Source organism: Chrysochloris asiatica, unplaced genomic scaffold (assembly GCF_000296735.1).
Source record: "Chrysochloris asiatica unplaced genomic scaffold, ChrAsi1.0 scaffold00162, whole genome shotgun sequence".
Classification (NCBI taxonomy): domain Eukaryota; kingdom Metazoa; phylum Chordata; class Mammalia; order Afrosoricida; family Chrysochloridae; genus Chrysochloris; species Chrysochloris asiatica.
The window spans coordinates 5,977,631-5,995,945 of NW_006408680.1; the positions used below are offsets into that span (position 1 = coordinate 5,977,631).

General features: G+C 49.1%; 1 protein-coding gene across 2 annotated transcripts in view; it reads right to left on the reverse strand.

Moving 5' to 3' along the window:
* The window catches only part of RPS6KA2 (ribosomal protein S6 kinase, 90kDa, polypeptide 2), a 331,396-nt gene that overhangs the window by 256,377 nt on the left and 56,704 nt on the right, over positions 1-18,315 (reverse strand). Inside the window, exon 3 of one of the 2 annotated variants that reach the window (XM_006871178.1) lies at positions 13,154-13,204. The exons of the other annotated variant lie outside the window; for it this stretch is intronic. Coding sequence (XP_006871240.1) covers positions 13,154-13,204 — 51 coding nt within the window. The remainder of the gene's footprint in view (positions 1-13,153; positions 13,205-18,315) is intronic. 2 annotated transcript variants of the gene reach the window in all.

Below are 18,315 nucleotides of genomic sequence, written 5' to 3' on the forward strand. Positions count from 1 at the left end.
CTGCTCCTCAGAAACCCTATAAGTGGTCGCTATGAGTCAGAACCGACTCGACCGCATTTAACAACAACAGTTCCTAAGAAGATGCACAAATCAGAGCTGTAGCTGGCAGGTCCCAGGGCCAGGGCCCTCCAGCCTCCTGCTGCTTCCACACACTGACCTGACCGTGGTGAGTCTGCACCTGCCTGGGAGCAGACCTGATTCGGGGTCTTGTCTGGCACATGGGGAGGGGTCCCCTCCTCTCTGGCCTGGGTCCCATGCAGAGTGAGGTGGAAGAGCTGGGAGGAAGTCGAGGTGATGAAACCCAGTGTCAAAGATTTTGAGTCACACAGAGTCCCAGTTCGACTTAAACTATCATGGTCAGACTTGGTACCCTGAACCCCAATGAGCTGTGTTGATCGGGGGATTTTACACAAACTCAAACAGATCGTGGTGGAGTCAGCTTGGGCGCATGCCCAGCTGAACAGGACAGTCTTTGGTTGTTTCATCCCCGTGACCAGCTGTGATGTAGACCAGTACATCCATAGGACTTTGATTGGCTGGTTTTCAGGAGTAGATCACCAGACCTTTCTTCCTCATCTTAGTCTGGAAGCTTCACTGAACCTCGTTCAGCATCCTAGCAACACAGACTGGGGGTGGCTGCATGGGAGACATGTTGTCCAGGAATAGAACTCCAGGCTCCCACGTGGAAGGCAAGAACCCTACCGCTGAAACACCACTGGGGTTTGCATACTTGGCTGCTAACCAAAGGCTGGAGGTTGGAACTCACTCAGATTTGCCTCCAAAGAAAGGCCTGGTGATCTGCTTCTGAAAAAATCAACCACTGAAGACCCTATGAACCACAGCTCTCTTTACACACATGGGATCATCCTGAGTCAGGGTCGGCTCGGCATTAACCAGGTTGCAACTAGATGCACAGACTCCTGGACACCTAGAATGAGTGGGGAATATAACTGCTCTGCTGGTCATTGTCTACGGAGCAAAGGTAACGAGAAGAGCCTAATGCAGTCTTCTTGTGAGGACCAGAGCTCAGAGGCATGGGAGGACGGTGAGCTGGACAAAGGGGACGTGGGCATTCTCCATTGCTGACCTCTCTAGTCTGCATCTGGACATTGAAACAGGCCAACCTGGAGACTCTGCAGGTTCCAGTCCAGATGGCCGCAATGGAGCAAGTCACGCACATGCTTGGTTTCCTCAAGCACATGAGCGTGCTGCTCATACCACACCACAGTCTACGAAGTGGGCTCTTTGTGTTGTTAGGTGCTGTAGAGTCGATTTTGACTCATAGTGACTCCGAATAGGGTTTCCAAGGAGCGGCTGGTGGGTTAGCAGTCCAGTGCTTATCCTACAGAGCCACACCAGGACTCCTAAGGTGTGCACTTGTTGTTGTGAGGTACCATCAAGTTGGTTCTGACTCACAGAACCTGTAAGCATCATAGAAGGAAACACTGCCCGGTCCTGCGTCTCCCCTGTTTATTACTGTTACACCTGAGCACATTGCTGTGGCCACTGTGCCTATCCATCTCGCTGGAGGTCTTCCTCCTTGTGGCTGACTCTCCACTTCACCAAGCATGATGTCCTTCTCCAGGGACTGAGCCCTCCTGATAATATGTTCAAAGTATGAGAGATGAAGTCTGGGCATCCTGGTTTCTAAGGCTGTCCTTCTTCCAACAAAGACTTGTTTGTTCTTCTGGCCATCCATGGTACTTTTAACATTCTTCTCCAATGCCATGGCTCAAACGCATCAAATCTTCTATGGTCTTTGGGTTCTGTGCAATGTTGTTAAGGGCTGTCGAGTGTGTTCAGACTCACAGCAGTCCTGTATAGGGTTTTTGAGGGGCGACTCCAAAAGCATGATGATCAAATCTGAAACACGATGAGAATGGCCAACATGTGCCACAGACACAGAGTGACCACTGGCTGTGGAAAAACGGCTCCATTCTCTGGGAGACAGAATGAAGTGAAATATGCCTGTCTCTCTAAAGCATCAGTCCTGAACTGCTAACTGCAAGGTTGGTGGTTCAAACCCACCAGCTGCTCCTCGGCCTGTATAGATGGGGTCGCTGTGAGTCAGAACAGACTCTAAGGCAATGAACAACAATAACACATCAGACAAGATTCCTCTCTTTCTGCTTTTTCAAGATTGCTCTTCTGCTGCCCTTACACCCACTCTGAGCCTAAGCTCGTGTCCTGGGGCTGGAGTCTGGAGCTGCCCTGGTGCTCCCTACCCCCACTCCTCTAGGGCTGTGCCTTGGAGAACTTCCTGTCCTGCACAGGACCCAGCTCATGGTTGCCCAGTCCAGTGGACCTGGCTGGCCCCACCTGACAGATCACAGGGCACTGGAAAATTAAATAGTTAGAAATAAAGTCTTGATTTCATATCAGGAGCACAGATTTTACCTAAGTTCTAGGAAATGTGCATGAGATGTTGAGATAGCTGAGGCAGACGCTCAGTACTCGTCCCCAACATCATTCTCACAGGTGCTCCGACTGTCCCATCACACTTCCACACTTCAGACTACAGCTAACACAGCGCAAACATCACTGTTCTTTATACCGCTGTTGTTGTTAGCTGCTGTCGAGTTGGTTCCGACTCATAGCGACCCTGCAGAGGGTTTCCGAGGAGCGACTGGTGGGTTTGAACCGCCGACCTTGTGGTTCGCAGTCCAGTGCTGATCCTACAGCACCACACTAGGAGTTTCTTTACACTGGGAAACCCAAAACCCGTGACTTGTGTTTTAGTGAGACTCACATTATTGGGGTGCTTTGGAACTGAACTCATAACATCTCCAAGGCCTGTCTATACTGCTTCCAAAGGTGACATTAGTGAAACATATTAGCAGGTTATTAACTATTTAAATGTATCCAAGGATGACAGTTACTGGAGAGGAGAGGGGTTCTGGGTGTGCTGACGACCTTTACTCAGATCCTCTCTCATTGTTGTACAGATGGAAACACCACACAGGGTAAGAGAGGACAAAGACTGGTTCAATCCTCTGATTCCTACAAGACATTGTCTGATAATGTTTGCTCAACTTGTCACACTCTCATGCGTGTTGTTTGTTCACTGGACCGACAGATGGACACTGATGGGTGATATGTTCCCTATGACGTCACTGAGCTCAGTTCTTGACCCTCAGCTTTGTAGACTGGTTTTACCGTCTGTATGATTTAATGATCTAATCCTCTGTAGGTCATTAAATCCTACATTTCGCCTATAAATCAGGACTTCTGTATTCTCAGCCTCTTCTCCACCTCCCCATCTGCCGCCCCATCTGCCTTTCTGTGTTACTCTGGAGGGCTGGGAGTTCTGTGATGCTGGTCCCCAGAATGTCCCAGACCAGTGTGCTCACCCATGGTGGACAGGTTTCAGTGGAGGTTCTGGACTAAGACAGACTGGGAAGGAGGGCCTGGTGGCCTACTTTTGGGAATTAACCAGTGAAAACTCCATGGATCATAGTAGACTATCATCTGACACGGAGCTGGAAGATGAGCCCCAAGGTTGGACAGTACCTCCCACACATGGCAGCTACAGCACACCCACACTTGTGAAGGTGGTGCCGGACTTGACAAGGACTGTTTGTGTTGTGCGTGGGGTCTTTGTGATCAGAACCAAAGAAAAGACAGCAGCAGACAAGAGCCCTACACCTATCGGCTGCGACGTGTGGGGCCCAGCTTGAGTGCCCATCAGTGGCTCATTCTGTGGCTCAGAGGCAGAGTAAGAGGCCAGCTGCCTTTGTAGGTCATTAAATTACACGTGCCATTGTCCTGTTTCTACATGAAGTGTGCCATCTACAGAAGATGTGGGAAGCAGGCACATTTCACCGCAGGAACGGCTGTCTTCCACCTGCCAGCTGGCTGAGGTCAGGAGCCCTGCTAGCTGGTCACAGCTGAGTCCTGGCAGGTAGCCCACACAAATGAATGTCCAGTAAACAAAGGCACATAGGGGTGAGTGAACAATCGTCCTTCTGTAGAGCAGACTCCGCCTCCCACTGCCAAGGACTCTGAGCCCAGTCCTTTTCCTCTGTGAGGGACAATGCAATGTCCACTTCGCCTTGCTGAAGGCTCTGAGCCCAGTCCTGAACCCAATGTGATGTCTGTGGCAACACCGTGACCAGCATCTCTTTCTTCAGACCCTGTTGTTAATAGTTGCCATCGAGCTGATTCTATCTCCTGACGACCCCACGTGTGCAGAGAACTCTCCACAGGGTGTACAAGACTGTGAGATTTCAGAAACACATCACCAAGTCTTTCTACCATTCAGGTCCTTCCTGATCAGATCCTACACCATGTGTGAGTGTTGAAGATGGACAACACCAGATGTTGTTGTTGTTGTTGTTGCTAAGTCGAGTTGGTTCTGACCCATAGCGACCCTGTACAGGGTTTCCAAGGCTGTAAATCTTTACAGGAGCAGAAAGCCTCATCTTCTGTGGAACAGCTGGTAGTTTTGAACTGCTGACCTTGCGGTTCGCAGCCCAATTCGTAGCCACTACGCTACCAGACCTCCTTACTAGGTACTAGGGTGAATAAGGAGTCCTGGTGTGGCACTGTGGGTTAATGCGCCAGACTGCAAAGCCGTTTGAACTGCAAGGTCGGTGGTTCAAGTTCACCAGCTGGTCCTCGGAAACCCTATACAGAGTTGCTATGGGTCGGAACCAACTCGACGGCACTTCATAACAACAACAAGGGTGAGTAAAATGGAGACACAGAGAGTCTGACTATTTCTGACCTAGAATGTTCTGTTTTTAAGTTACAATATTTTGAGTCGCCTTGAGTGCAGCTCCCTTCAAAATTCCTTAAGAATGAAAAGATAATTACCCCAAAACTTAGTACTTTTGAAAATGCATTAGCAAGAAAGAATTGGGCTCTGGCTAAAGTGTGGTCTTGTTAGATCTTCGGGCTTTGCAATGGAAACCTTTCATTTTTAATGGAATTTAATTGCAGGTACAGAAAGCCTGTGGACTAAATGTTGCCACAGTTACTATGGCAATAAATTACCTTTTACTTGATGCCAGTGGAAATAAACATGATACAAGCAAGGTTTACTTGTCTTTCAAATGCGTTCGATTGTTTATAAAGAAATTATTTCCATTTTCTTCTTTCAAAATATTTTCTTTAGAAACGTATTTGGAAGATGAGAGGAAGAAAAAAAAATAGAACAAAATTTTAAATCATAAAAAATAGCAAATTTACTGGTCAAAGCCTCGAGACTATGGCCCTTAGATACGGCTCAAGTCTGGTACTGAACCCACCCTGGGGACCACCCTTCAAGCAGACGACAGACCTATCACGTGAGCAGTAATCGTATGAGGACCATGCAGGACCATCAATCACACAAGACCAGCAGGACAACATTTGTCAAAAACCAAAGCTGAGTCAGGCAGGAAGGAGCAGGCGAGAAGGACAAAGGGAAACGGGGAACCCAGTGAGAAAGTATGAACAGGGACGTCACATTGGGGGAATTGTGACTAATGTCACAAGACTAAACGTGTGCACATGGTTGGATGGAAAACTAATTTGCTCTGTAAACTTTTTCACCCAAACTGCAATTAAAAAAGGAACTGCTCTTTCTGTCCTACTGGGTATATTGCCTGCAGGAACAGACTCAAAAGGTGGAAAATTAAGCCCAAGGAGATAACACCCACCCCCACAACCTCCGGAAATGTCTGTTTCCTGTTTCCCCAATACGATTCCAGGCTTGCCGCAGGATGACCAGTCTTCTGCGTCCCTGACCTAATAGCCCACGTCCACATCATTGGGCCCACCTGGGGACAGACAGAAAATACAGACACAATATTCACCGGTGGAAGACCAGAGGGATGAGTGGAGCACCCCATCTCTTCCCGGACACGTGTGGAGAGTTGGGACCACGTAGGTGAGTTCTCCCCTTTGGGAACAGGAGTGCAGCGATGTGTCCGGTCCAAGCCACGGCAGTTAAGACGGAGCCAGTTACCCAGGCTCATGACCAGAGAGAAAGATTCAAGATGGTGGAGCAGGGCCCTGGTAGCACTGAGAGTTAAGAGCTTGGCTGTCAACCGAAAAGTTGGCAGTTTGAATCCACCCTGCATGGGAGACAGCCTAGGAGACGCATGGAGTGGTCCCACGAGTCGATTCAACAATAACATCAACAAACCTGCAGAAAGGGGTCCTGGTGGCACCACAGTTCAGCACTCCGCTGCAAACTGAAAGGTCGGCTGTTCAAACCCACCCAGTGGCTGCCTGGGAGGAAGACTGTCCATCCATCTCCATAAAGACCTAGAAGAAGGTCTAGCCTGGAGTCAGAGTCACCCCAACAGTGCCCGGCAACAGCAGATGTAGTGGAGGCAGCCTGCACCTCAGCCTCACTGGGCTCTCTGAGGTGGCTGCCCGGGAGAGAGGACTGAGGGGCAACCCATGACTGGTCTTTACTGGAGACCACAGAAGAGCCCGCCCAGTCTACCCCATCTTGGTGAAGACAAATGAGGGTCATCTGGTCTCACATACAGCGTCCTCTCTCAGACCGCCCTCCAGCGAGTCTCCCTCATGCCCACTCCCTTCCCAACAGACCGCAGATGTACCTTATACTCGGCACTCTCTTCCCGACAGACTCCAGGGTTCCTCACAGTCCTTGTTGTCCACCACTTCAGCTGAGTGTCCCAATCCAGTGTGCAGCATGGGGTCAGTAGTGTGTATGTGAGTGTGTGTGTGTGTGTGGGGGGGGCATGAGACCTCCAACCCCAGCCCCCAGCACGTGGCTCCAGTACATTGTGTGCGTAAAGGGGAGCTTCCTCCAATTCTGGTTCTCGAGCCCAAACCACCCCACTGGCCGTCGAGTGGGTTCCTCCTCACACCCCCCTTACAGGACTGATGGTCACAACTCTTTCCCACTGGGAGGCTGCTGGGTTCACACCACTAACCTTTAGGTTAGCAGCTGAGCGCTTAGTTACCGCACCACCAGGCCTCCTTAAGGATGAGATAAAGCAGCTCACTGCCGTGGAGTCGGTTCTGACTACAGTGACCATCTATGAGGTTTCCAAGTCCATCAGTCTTTACACGAGCTGAGGGGCTCACCTTTCCTTCAAGGAACAAGCGACTGGTAGGTTTGAACCACCAGTCTTGAGATTAGCAGTCCAGTGCTTATCCTACAGTGCCATCGCGGCCCCTTAAGGGTGAGATAAGGATTTGTTAGATAAATTAAGAGAAAGAAGGAACAAGAGTAAGAGAAGAAACCTTCGCCTGCCCTGCCAGCTCTGGAAACAGAGATAAGATCGCTCCCTCCTCTCGCTGCCCAAGAAGGAGCATTTATGCACCAGGGGTCGCTGCACAGCTGAGCCCCACAGTGGTGAGGATGCCACGTAAGCGCACGCCTGGAAGATGTAACTGTCCCCTTGCCTTGAGGAAGAGAGGCTTCCAACAATCCTTGAAGTTGTATTGTTCTCAAATCCATGATTCGGTTGTCTGCTCTGGTAGCGTAGTGGTTACGAATCAGGCTGTGAACCTCAAGGTCAGCAGTTCGAAACTACCAGCTGTTCCGTGGGAGAAACATGAGGCTTTCTTTACAGCCTCGGAAACCCTGTACGGGGCCTCTAGGAGTCAGAACCGACTCCACCGCCACCATCACGCAGCGGTAGGGCCCTCTATCACTATGAGCCTGCACAGGGCACTGTAGACAGGTGAAAGTTGTGATATTGGAAGCCATGTCATTAGCACAGTCACCCACGGTGCACATTTTTAATGGAGCTTCCAGGCTAAGAATAGGAAGAAAGTCCGGGCAATCTGCATCTGAAAATCAGCCACTGAGAACTATGAATCTGGGGGAGCCCATAAGACCATGGCCCCTAGTCACCCTTCAAGTTTGTAAGTGAACTCATACTCACACACTCACGAACGCACATTCAACTTTCAGCAAACAATAGACGAGTCTGCAAGGGGAACAAAACCGCCAGGTAGGTCTGCGCTGCTCAGAATAACCAACTACTTGAGGTCAAAGGGGCAGCATTTGCCCCTGGATAAAGTTCAGAAGGGCCAGGGAGGTCTGCGCTGCTCAGAATAACCAACTACTTGAGGTCAAAGGGACAGCATTTGCCCCTGGATAAAGTTCAGAAGGGCCAGGGAGGTCTGCGCTGCTCAGAATAACCAACTACTTGAAGGCAAAGGGGAAGCATTTGCCCCTGGATAAAGTTCAGAAGGGCCAGGGAAGAAGGAGGCGTGGAGACAGGGAACCCAGGGAGGAAGGGGGGTTAGGGACACTTCAATGTGGGGGTGACAATGAGACCAGACAAGTGTGTATGGAATGCTGAATGGAAAACCATCTGCTGTGTAAACTTCACCTAGTACACAAAAAAAAGGTTTTGAAAGTAATAGCTATATTGTTTTGATGTGCACTGTAGCATCCATTTGTGTTTTTTTTTTTTAAAGAAGAAAGACCAGAACACCCTACGGATCCCACAAGAACACTGCTGCTGGGAGCAGGGCTGGAAGATGAGCCCAGGTGGGAAGGAAGGAATGGAAATCATACAGTAACCTCAACAGTGGACCCCCAGCGAGTGCTGCTGGGAGGAGGCTCAGAGTCAGGCAGGTTCATTCTGTCCTTCACACTCTGTCCCTCACTCTGTCCCTCCCTCTGTCGCTCCCTCTCTCCTTCACTCTGTCGTTCACGTTCATGGCCGGTGGGGCGTGGACTCGACCATAACCACAGCAATTAGAGTGTGTGTCTGTCTGTTTGCGTCCCAGCAAAGGCTCTGCCTAGATGAGAATTCACCTGAAACAGCTGCTTTCTGGTGAAGTGAATGCTGCTCCAAGATGTGCAGGGAACAATCCATCCCTTAGAGGAAACACAGGAATGGAGACTGTGCCTGCCTGTCTCCTGGGTGTTTCGGGAGCAAATGCTAAAGACCGTGCATGCAGAGGTGAGGGTCTTTGATTACAGACACCTCCTGACACCTTCTATTAGAGCCTTCCTCAGCATCCTACACCTCCATCCGACACCTCTCCATGTCCTCTCCTCTCCATGTCCTCTGGGGGCCAAGGTCTCGGAGCTGGAAAGTCATGCTCCTTGGTTTCTCATGATGTTGATTATTGGTCCAGTGGTGAGGACTGTTGTTTTCTCTACGCTGAGTTGTAGTTCACACTTGGCTCTTCATCAGTAAATGCTTCAAGTCCTCTACACTTTCAGCAAGAAAGGTTAGGTCATCTGCACTTTGTGGGTTGTTAATGAGCCTTCCCCCAAACCTGATGCCACATTCTTCTTCATACTGTGCACATATGATTAGAGGGATCCAATGCCGAAAGCAAGACACAGTTTTGGTAACGTTGTCCTGGGGTCCCCAGAACATGGTATCACAATGTGGTGACTTCAAACAATGTAGGGGCCAGAAATTTAAGTGAGGGGTATCAACAAGGTTGTGCCCTCTCTACAGGCTCTAGGGGAAGACCCTTCTTTATCTCTGCAGCTTCTGGTAGATTCCGACACTCCTTGACTTAGCCTTCAGCATAACTGTCCCACATGGTCACCCCTGTGTCCTTCTGTGTCACTCCTCCTCTTTTATAGGACACCACTCAGAGTGGATTAGGACCAACCCTACCCCAGTATGGTCTCCTGCGAACTCAGCTGATAACATCTTCAGAGACCCGATTTCCGCACAAGGTTGCCTTCACAGGTATTGAAGCTCAGGACGTCAACATTTCTTTCTAGGACACACAATTAAACTCATAGCACCAGCTCCTGTTACAACTTCAAAATTCGGATCCTCACCTTGGGGCTGCTGCTGTAGGAAAAAGCAGGAGTTTGGGACCAGGCCAACAATTCCCTTACGGTGTACCTGTGATTCTCCAATCAATGCACATCTCTGAACTCTCTGCACTAATTTCCAAAGGGGTTGAATTTGAACGGTCACGTTTTTTACTTGCATATCAAGAAAAGAGATCGCTTCATATATTATTGGGAATTAAAGAGGACAGTAAACATGCACACACCCTGGGATCAGACAGTCAACAAATATGCGCTGAGTGTTTGTTCACCCCTCTGGCACCGTTTGGGTACACCCATGTGAGTTGTTTCTCTCTTATTACCTAGGACGGTGATCTGGGGCCTTCTCCCCGACTCCACCCCACCACCATCCAAAGTGGCCGCGCCCTGCTGCTTCAAAGAGCCAAGACTGAGAGCCAACTGCTTGCACATTTAAGTGCCCCCAATTGAAGCAACAGATCACCCACAATTCACCTTAGGAAACGAGGCCTGCTTGTTTGCCAAAGCAGGGAGGGAAGGCGGAAAGAGGGAGAAGACCAATTTAGCCCTGTCCTGGAGTGAGCAGAAATTGCTCTAAATAAGTCCCTTAGCATTCTGGTTAACAGTGGAGTTTGTAGCACGATAAAGCATTCGCCCGGGGGGCAATTCAGTCTCCTTCATCTATCTGTGGCTTTTTATTAAAAACAAATACAGTATGAAGAAATTCAACCCATTGCTACAGCAGAGACAACTGCAGGTTTTATTAGGTAAAGCACATAAAAGAATGTTCACTGCGAGGTCGGCTTATTCGCGGTGACATTCATATAAAATGACATTTTCACAGCTATTGCACTCCTGCTGAGGCGCTGCAGCATCAGCGTTGGACTGCAAACCACAAGGTCGGCAGTTCAAACCCACCTGCTGCTCCTTGGAAATCCGATGAGTAAGAACCGTGAGGTTAGCAGCCCAATTCGTACCCACTACGCTACCAGAGCTCCTTTAGCTGTTTCTTTACTTGGACTGAAAAGGTTTTCAGAGAGAAGCATCAAAGGCTGTTTCCTTCCCATCAAACGTCCAGTGTAGTCTGAGTGTACTGAAAATTAGGGTACAATTCAGAATAGAATGCAGGCATTTACATAGTCACTTGGGGCCCATAATTAGGACCACCTTGGGATTTCATAGAAGGAGCCCTGGTTTCGCTGCTCAACTGCTCACCCAAAGGCCAGTGGTTCGGACCCCATGATTACCCTGTGGGAGAAAGATGTAGCGGTCTGCTTCGGTACAGATCTGCAGCCTCTGGAACCCTCTGAGGGCAGGTCTACTGCGTCCTAGAGAGTTGCTATGAAATTAACTCGACAGCAGAAGGTGTTGAAATCTTATATGGCCATTTATCCGTTACCTCGAACCACACAACTCGACGGGCACGGTTTGTATGTCTGATAAGGAAATCCAGTTTTACAAGGTAATTTACCAGGAATGTACTAGCTCATCCAGAGACCCTGTGGGGTGTTGTGGGCTAATGTGCTGGGCTGCAAAGTCAGCTTGAACCACAAGGTCCGACGGTTCAAGCTCACCAGGAGCTTGTGGGTTGGAACAGACTTCGTATTAAATAATTGATAAAAGTCCACAGTGGCCCTGCAGGAAGGAGTAGGATGGCTCTGTAGGATTTCTGAGGCTGTAAATCTTTACAGAAGCAGACTGCCTCTTCCATGGAGCGACTGTATCACTGACTTTGTAATCAGCAGCCCCACACTTAACCCCCACACCACCACAGTGTCTCAGTGCAGTAGGCTTCGGTGTCAGTGATGTTGTCTGCATATCGGCTGCTCCCTGAGAGGTTGTCCTTCCCCATAGAGCTCCTGGCTCCAGTGGCCCAGAACATCCCTGCCCACTGCCCACTGCCCACTGCCCTGGACACAGGTGGGAAGCACACTCCTATCTCAGAACCCCTGCTTTAAAAACTTCAAGTTTTGCTGGAAAGCTGTGAAATCGTCCAGAAAATCAGGAGTCTCTGTTTCAGAAGAACCACTGTGTCCTCTAATGTGCTAACATGCGGTCAGTCTGACCTGAACCAAGCTTCGAGTCCTCAGTGTGGAATTTGTAGCCCTGCACGGCTGCTGTGAGAATCCACACCGACCACCCCACACCCCTCACAGCACTGTCACATGGGTCTCACGGCTTGTGACTGAGACAGTGCAACAAACCCAATCACATGACTCATGTTCCGACTAAAAGCAGAGAGTGCTGGGAAACTGCTGTGGGTCTCCAACCTCATCTAGTGTCCTCACTCCCAGCAAATTCCTCCAGGAGCTTCCCCGGGTACCCAACTCCACCAGTATCCATGGGCTTGGGATCTGCCAGGATACAAGCACCTGGCCCCCCACAACCCATGGAGTCTCTTCGTCATTCATAATTCCAACTTCTTTTGAAGGCACATAAAGGAACTTGAAAAGAATCATGCACATACATTGGTATCATCTCCTAGGCTGTACAAAGAGGGGCTTCAAATGTTCATGGGAAATTCCATTATCTCTCTATTCCAGTTCTTCCATGAACTTTCTGAAGCCCCTCGGTGTAAGTACATATACATACTTGAAGTGTTGAAGAGCAAAGATGTCAGCTTGAGGACTAAGGTGTGCCTGACCCAAGCCGTGGTATTTTCAATAACCTCATATGGATGCGAAAGCTGGACAGTGAATAAGGAAGACAATAGAAGAATTGATGCTTTTGAGTTACAGTGTTGGAGAAGAATATTGAAAGTGCCATGGGCTGCCAAAAAAACAATAGATCTGTGTTGGAAGAAGTGCAGCCAGAGTGCTCCTTGGAGGCCAAGATGGCCAAACTTCGTCTCTCATACTTTGGACACATTGTCAGGAGGGACCAGTCCCTGGAGAAGGATATCATGTTTGGTAAGGTGGAGGGTCAGAGAAAAAGAGGAAGACCCCCAGCAAGATGGATTGGCCAAGTGGCAGCATCAATGGGCTCAAGTGTGGCAACAATAGTGCGGTTGGCCCAGGACTGGGCAGTGTTTCATTCTGTGTGCATAGGGTCACAGTGAGTTGGAGCTGACCCAATGACAGCTAACAACAATCCAGAGTGATTGAAAAGTGATGGGGAAAACTTAAAAAACCCACAACACAAGGCCTTCCCGGCAGTCCCATAGGGTCCCAGCTCTCCAGGATCCTCAAAATAACACAGCTTCTAAAGGGGGAGGGAGGCAACGCCCCACTTCCCATACACAACGCCCCCTGCTGTACAAAGACAGTACTGCCTTGTTTATTTCACACAGAACATCAGGTAAACAAAACTGCTGCCTGAAGCAACAACATATCACCGACTACTTTGCTGGACTCTGAGCAGGTGCAAAACAACGAACATCGAAAGGCGTCATGTTTAGCATGTCTCAAACAATGAATGTCATTGGTACAGAGAAAAAGCTGCATCTCTTACCTCTGGTGCTGCGGCGGGCTTGGTCTCTGCCGAGGCTGAGTCCTCCTTGTTCTGCTGAAGTATAAGGTGAAGAAAGAGTTCCGTTAAATCGCACTGTGTCACTTACGGTCAGCAGCTCCATCAGGATGCCACCAAAACACATACTAACCAGACCCGCCAGCTTCTTGCTTCTAAACATTAGTCTCCACATGCCTGCCAATAATTAGAGGAGTTTGTCTAACCTTCAGGAAGCCCTTTAGGCCAAAGCCAGCAGAAGGGAACTTGCTAACTTTTGCGCAACTTTCAAAAATGCAGCCGAAGGAAATGATGTTCTAATCGCCAACCTCAAAACTCAACTGACAAAGTCCCCACGGTGCCTTCCAGACGCACATGGGCTGAGGGAGCCCAGCCGATCTTGGAGGTAACAGCAATGTTGTCCCCTCTTGTACTGCTGCCATCCAGTGGGCTCCAAGCCACGTGGCCTCGTGTCCAGCAGGAGACATTGCCTGTCCACATCATCTGCAGATCAATGTGGAGGCCACTTTGTATTCTGGGTGTCTTCCAACCTAGGGGATCACTTTCCTGCCCTATGCCAGCCACGCTGTTTTCACTGGCTGATTTTCAGAGGTTTGATTGCCAGACCTTTCTTACTAGTGCATCTCACTGAAACCTGTCCACCATGGTGTCCCTGCTGGTATTTTAAATACTGGCCACATAGCTTCCAGCATCCCAGAAATACACAAGCTACCACGGCACCCTGACAGACAGGGGAGGCTCATTCTACAGAAGGGATGGAATTCAGTCACAGAAAAGGGAAAATGGACTGGGAAAATAAGCTAACAGGTATCTCATTAAAGTTCCCATAGTGTTTAGAGCTTCCTTACTCTACCCACGCCTCTTTCAGGCATGATTAAGGAGGACACAGGACTGGACAGTGTTTCATTCTGTTGTAGATAATGTCGCTATGAATCAGAACCAACTCAACAGCACCTAAAAACAACAGCAAGATTTCCCAAGAACCTGAAGATTTTACTTAACAATGTCACATTAGGGTCTCTGAGAACAGAAATCGTGGTGATCTTATTTCTGTACCCCAAAAATACTGTTGTTGTTGTTAAGTGTTGTTGAGTTGGTTCCTACCCATAACAACCCTGTATGGGGTTTCTGAGGAGTGACTGGTGAGCTTGAACTGCCAAACTTTGGTTCAAACTGACTTTGCAGTCTAGCGCATTAACCCGCAGACTCTGAAAATACTGTAGGTGCTAGATTTTCATTCCTCATGTTTTTCTTCTGTTCCCTGTTGTTTAACTCAGATCCACTAAATAAGAAGAGATAAAGAAAAGAGGCAAAAATTTAAGCTTGTCTCTTTTTGCCCAGTACCAATAATTGTGGTTCAACTGTCCATAGAAGGAGGGTTAGAGTTACCACCTGAAATGAATTCCTAGGCTGCTAAGCACTTCACGTCTCCAACTTTCCTCAGCCTGCCCTCAGGAGTCACTTTGGGGCCCATGAGACCAAGGGTCCATCTGACTGGTCACTACTGTTCTGGACTCCACCACTCTGTCTCCCAACACGCCTGACAAAGGGTCACTCTTAATGTCTTTAGTCCCCAAATCCAGCCAATGGTTGTCACTCTGGGTGTGCATTCGAGACCATCTGAAGAGCTTTACGCAGCCCAGACCCAGCTTTCTGAGTCCGGGATTCCCGCCCAGGTTCTGGTATGCTGAGACCTCTGTTCTCCATGTCTGTTTCCCCTTCTTGTCATGTAGCTGACATACAGACGAGCTTGCTCGTCACCCACGCTACATGCACAGTGAGCCTGGATTTACCCAACTCCCCTGCTCCCTCCACGGCTGTCAAATCCATTCTCCCCCATAGTGCCCTCATGCATGTCAGGGAAGAACTCTGCTCTGTAGGGTTCACAATGCCTGGGGTTGGTTTGTTTTTTCAGAAGTAGATTTCCAGGTCTTCCTTGTGAGGTAGCTCTGGATGGACTCTGAGCTGCAGTTTGTCGGTGTGCAGCCAGCTGTCCTCACTGTTTGCACCATCCTGAGACTCCATGTGGTCCAGGTGGGAATGACCGCAGCCCTACCATCCCCCGCCCACCCCTACGACCCAGCCCCCAGAAGTGGCCATGAGCCCCCCAGGCCTCCCCTACAATTCTGACCCTTCTTTTTCCTGGGAAGGTCTATATCTGGGGTTTGTGTGTGTGCTACCTTGGGCATGTGCAGTTTGAGAATGAGACCCAATACTAGGTCAGAGATGAACAGCCCCCAGGAATCATCCATGTTGCTGTTAATTCAAACCCCAGTCTTTGGCCACGCCCTTGCATCACGTAGCCCAGTCCTAGACCATCCCCATGACTGGCTGTGATCCAGAGGATTTTCAATAGCTGATTTGCCATAGATTGCCAGACCTTTCTTCCTAGTTTCCCTTAGTCTGGAAGCTCCAATGAAACCTGTCCAGCACCCTCACAACAGAGGGCTGCACACTAGGTGCACGGCTAGGAACTGAACCCAGAACTCCCACACAGGGAGGGAGCAGGGGGGAGAGGGAGAAGTTAACCACTGACACCCTCCCAGCTCTGTCACCATCTCTGCCTACAATGCTCAATCACACCAGCACATAAACCGTCTGTTTTGCTTTAGCCTCTTGGACTTGGTTCTGAAACTTGAAACAGTGAGGACGGTCCACCTGGACATAAATATGATGTTCCTGAACAGAGCCCGGTGGTCAGAATGAGACCCTCTGGTGGCGCAGTGGTTAAACGCTAGACTGTTAGCTGGAAGGTGGACATTTCTGACCTGCCGGTGTCTCAGAGGGACTGCTCTGCTCCAGTAAAGAGTGGCAGTTTCAGGACCCTAAGGGTGGCTCTACTCTCTCCCACCGGACAATTCCTGTGTGTCAGAATTGACTGCAGGCCAGGGACTGGGCTCGGGTTTGGCTTGGTCTGGAAGGAGAATCCTGGATTGCCAGAAGAGCACGTGCCCACCCACCCCGCCCTCAGCTTACCACCAGACCAGTCTTCCTATTCGTCAGTGGTGCTCTGACCTGCCAATCATGGACCCCAGAACTCACCCACCCATCATGGACCCCAGGTCTGACCCATCCATTATGGACTCCAGGACTGACATGCCCATCATGGACCCCTAGACCGACCCGCCCATTCATGGACAGCAGGACAAAAACAAGTTGCTGAATGTGCCATATTCTCTCATTTAGCAGCTTTAAATGTCTTCCCCTTCTCGTTTATTTAATACGATTAACACGGAGCTAACCAGACTCCTCAGGAATAAGTTTGCTTCCTTCAACCACTTCAGCCCCTCCTGACCCCTTCTTCTTCCTCCTAGCTGGGCTTCTGTTCTGGGGCCAAATTTGGGTGGACAAGAGGTCTCTCAACCCCTCTAGGGAGGCCCAGGTGCTCCCTGCTTCATGAGGACCCAGGGAAGGGAGGCAGGAGGAAGGCGAGGAGCAGACGAAGCTCTGAGGTTTCCACCGGAGAGCAGACAAACCCACCAGGAAGTGTTGGTTCCTGCTCCGCCCCACCAGGAAATCCTGCACCTAAACCTATCCACTCGGATTCCCTTCCTCTTCCCTCTTCTCATCCTGCTGAGGTGTTCCTGTGGCGATATTTTTAGTGTGGCTTTAATATCATCATGCCTCGCCCACCAAGAAAACAATAAGAAAGCAGAGATGACCTCACACAGTTTGTACCACGGGATTTTACTCCAGATAAATTAAAGACCATGACCTGCAGCCTGCATTAATGAATGTGCATTATACATTCATGGGGAATACAAGAAAAAGGCCAAAAAACACATGGGTCTTTGCTTTATGTGAAATAAAATATCAAATGTTTCTGGACAAATTATCAGTAACCATTTTGGACAAAAATATGGGCTTAATATTCTAAACTGGAGAAAGCACTGTGTGTCCTGGGCAACGTAGGGGCTAGCAGAACATTCTCTACCTATGTTTCAACTGTTCCATTTGGGTGTCCAAAGTATATTTGATCCTGTGGAGTGTTTAAGATTGGCCTATATGTATATACAGCTGATGGTTCAATTTTATAATGCCAGGGGATTCTATTCACTGAAAGTCAGCATTTGTCTAAACACACACACTTGAGGATAAGTTGATTTCAATTCAGAAGACCCCGTATGTGTCAGAGCAGAGCTGCAAGCCATAAAGGGGTTTGGGAGCTGATTTTCTGGATAGAGGTTGCCAGGTCTTTCTTCTGAAGCACTTCTGGGTGTATCTGAACCACCAGCTTTCCAGTTAACACTCAAATATTTGATCATCTGAGCCACCTGAGCACTCCTTGTTAGATGCTAAAATATCTTGAAGGCTCTGGGTACATTCCTCCAAAGTCCTGCTGAGAGAGTCACAGGCGAGCAGCAGGAACCATCATTAAGCCGTCCAATTTTCTAAATACATTAGCACACGACACCTTCAGTGAGGGTTTGGGTGCCGTGTTGCTGGGTTTGCTTGGGAAGAGCAGGTGCACATAGTATTGATTGTTAATGATTTCAGAAGTTGAGACCCTTCCTGACCTGCACCCATGGCAGCCTGGGGGTAGATCTGCACCCCAGAGGGCATTTCCTACACTGTGGCTTTGGGAAAGTTGCCCAACCTCTCGGCCTCAAGTTCCTGCTTTGTGCAGGGGGCTGGCGCCAGGGGGCTGCTGATACCGAGGGCTGTTGGGAGATCACTGAGCTCGAATGGAGGCAGCACTGAGAACGCTGCATGGGGTACACGCCCTTCGTACATGTTAGCTATTATGATGAGGAGGAAGTAGGTACTCCAAAGGGTCCCCACAGTGTAGCTACATGGTGTATGATGTAGAGCGTTTCTGAGGAGTTCAAATCCAACAACCACTCCCAGGAAAAAGACGAGGCTGGCTGCTCCCATAAAAATGTTCAGGCCTGGAAACCCTACATAGGATGGCTATGAGCCAGAATCTATAGGTCTAGTTATAGTTTCCTTTAACTAGTACTTTATTCTCAAAGAAAGCTGTTGATATAGGTTCACAAATACAAATTAGCACAACACTGTAGTTAAAACAACAGAAAATTTGAAAAAAAATCAATGATTGTACCATAGGCAGATAAAACCATATGATTCGAAGCATCACTGTAATTAGGTACCAAAGACTGGTGAATTACATCGCTGTCTGTGATAGG